We start from the raw sequence: 2662 nt of genomic DNA, 5'->3' as shown, positions 1-2662 counted from the left end.
TGGCATCATTCCCATCAACAAAGAGATAGACATGACTTTATTTTTAGAAGCTATTTAAAAGAAACTGAAAGGAAGAGATGGAAGAAGAGAAGCATACCTTCACCTTGCTGTGATCTTGTAAGAGTTTCCATGATACAGAGGGAGCCATCAGATTTCAGTGGCATTACAGACAACTGGGAGTAAAGGGCCCCACCTTGTGTTTCCACCTGAGCTAGAAAGAAGCTGGTTGGAACTGCAAGAGAAACAGCAGCTGCAGCTTGTGTTTGATGATGATGATGATGATGTTGCTGACGATGGTGGTAATGATGATGATGCTGATGTGGGTCTGTAGATGCATCCATGTTCATGTGAGGAGAGAGAGAAACCCAACCAGTTATTTGTGTGATCTTATGAATAGGTTAGATGATAAATACACAATCTTATGAACCTTACCAAGGAAAATTTTACAATAGTATAGTAATAAGCTCATAAAATAATAACATGTATAGTTAATCTGGCTAGCTTATTTAAACCACCAAAATTGCATGAATTTCCAATACTAGAAAGCATATGGCCAATAAGTACAAGAGAAGAAGTAAAATTTCTCAGGATTTAAGTGCCGACAGTACCAACATACCATTCCTGCCTTGGAACTAGCTCAAGGTGGGATGAGGTCTAACAATCAGTCCACTCAAATGTGGCATGTCCCATCGTTGTTGTCCTGCAACCTGTTGCGGTACAAAAAAGGATTAAATTTACAATGAAATAAAACAGATTCCCAAACATACCAAATACAAGTCGATAAATCCACATGAGAATGCCCCAAGTGAAACTAGTGGAACTGACATACGTGATTAAGGGTGTGTTTGGATGCACTATTGAACTGAACTGCAATTATCAGTCTAACAAAATAAAAAAGAACCAATTATGATTTCCTTCCATCATATTCACATCAAGGGTATGGACTCCAAATCCAAGTTGGGTTACCATCATGCATTATTAGGTTTTTGGTTACTAGAAAAATATTAATCCTACTCGATGTTTGAACATCGAGTCAAGTTGAAACGAGTCTTCAAGTCAACCCAACTTGGCTGGACATCTGAGTCAAATCGAGTTTTCGAGTTCTTAAACTATGCCCACTTGGTGCATGACTTGAATATCCTATATCAGTTCGGGTTGACACGGCCGTCCCCACATGCGTGCCGGTGCAGGGCTAGTTCCATTTGCTTAAGTGTAGTTGTCCATGGAAACAAGTAAGAGGTATCTACAATTGGACTGGCTCTCCAGGCAATTCTCACTCACCATGTAGATTACATTCATCAAGAGGCCAGACAAATATCATCATCATATGGATTTTGAATCATTGGTCAATTTCTCTCATCTGTTCATTTGACCCGAATCGACATGGGTCAGGGAACTTGTTTTCAGGAGATTCGACAGTGGAAAGAGAAAGATCATTCATTTCTGCAAGCATTGTGCAAAACCAAAATGGATGGGCATGCGGTGCAGATCAACCATTGGGTTGAACCATGTCAGACCACGACACTATCACAATTTAATTTATAAATACAGATATAAACTTCCTGCCATAACTGGTTCAATTGCTGACTGTTTGTCAGTTTAACTGCCGCTTCATAGCTTTTTTTTTTGTTAGCCAATTCAAACCAGTTTGAAGGCTTTTCACTTTTTCAGTTCTTTTCTGCTCAAAGTACACCAGTTACATGGCAGATTTTGGTCACACCAGCTAGTCTGTTCCAGTTTCCAGAACAATACTTTTATCTTTACCAACTTATAGAAATATCATGAACAACCCAAATTTTATCAAACAGGCTACTTTCCTCGTTTTACTTAGTGTTTGGAAAGTTCATTTCGATCGCAAGGAAATGACCAAACCATAATGATTTTTTTTTTTCCTGTCTTGGCAAAGTAGCCGTCAAATTGCAGCTACGTTGCTTTCTAAACTCCTACTTGAAAGCAACGTAGTCGCAATTTGGACCCTGCAACATGAAGCGAGTTGCTCATTTCCACTTTGTCGTGCTAACTAATTCAATTCAATGCAATGGTGCATCCAAACACAACATTAGATACAAATGGTGGCTTAAATTAAATTAAAAGAATAAGTACCCGTTAGGGAGGACTTGCCGGTCTGGGAATGAAGAAACCAGAGAACAGGTTGAAGAGTGCATAGAAAGCTGCCGCAAAGATAGCTGCCACTTGGTGGTTCGGTGTGATGGACGCGGTCATCATGCCATAGTAAGTGAAGTAGAGGAATGTGAAAAAGGTGACGAAGAAGAACCAGAAGAACTTTACGGCTGTCCACTGGAAGCTCACCATGGCATAGACAATAAGAGTATAGCATGTGGTCTGGATGGCTACATATGGTATTTCCATCACGACCTGCATCAAAACACATGTTATCCGGGTTTGTTACTACCTTTTTTGCGTCTTTTATCTAATTAGAGAAACAATATAAAAGCATGTGTATGCTCCATCCACAAATGAGCCAGCAATTTGGAAGGTCTAGATTAACATAAATTAAGCATGTGTATGGTGGTACACCACCATTTTCAAAATGGTGGTAAAAGCTTGCTAGAAAGATAGGTGAAATTTTGCTAGATCACACACCCTCTCCGTGCAATTTATACATAGCACACATGAAAAAAAGTATGCTCAACCATGAAGG

General features: G+C 39.5%; 1 protein-coding gene across 1 annotated transcript; it reads right to left on the bottom strand.

Moving 5' to 3' along the window:
- On the bottom strand, nucleotides 1–2451 carry LOC131237696 (uncharacterized). Its single transcript, XM_058235603.1, has 2 exons — nucleotides 2104–2451; nucleotides 1–325 (listed from the first exon to the last, which is right to left on the bottom strand). The coding sequence occupies exons 1-2, from the start codon at nucleotides 2390–2392 to the stop codon at nucleotides 51–53; spliced, it is 564 nt and encodes a 187-aa protein (XP_058091586.1). The 5' UTR covers nucleotides 2393–2451; the 3' UTR covers nucleotides 1–50.
- Nucleotides 2452–2662: the final 211 nt, after the last annotated feature.

This window comes from Magnolia sinica, chromosome 2 (genome assembly GCF_029962835.1).
Source record: "Magnolia sinica isolate HGM2019 chromosome 2, MsV1, whole genome shotgun sequence".
Classification (NCBI taxonomy): Eukaryota; Viridiplantae; Streptophyta; class Magnoliopsida; order Magnoliales; family Magnoliaceae; genus Magnolia; species Magnolia sinica.
This window is presented reverse-complemented; position numbering and strand designations above follow the sequence as displayed.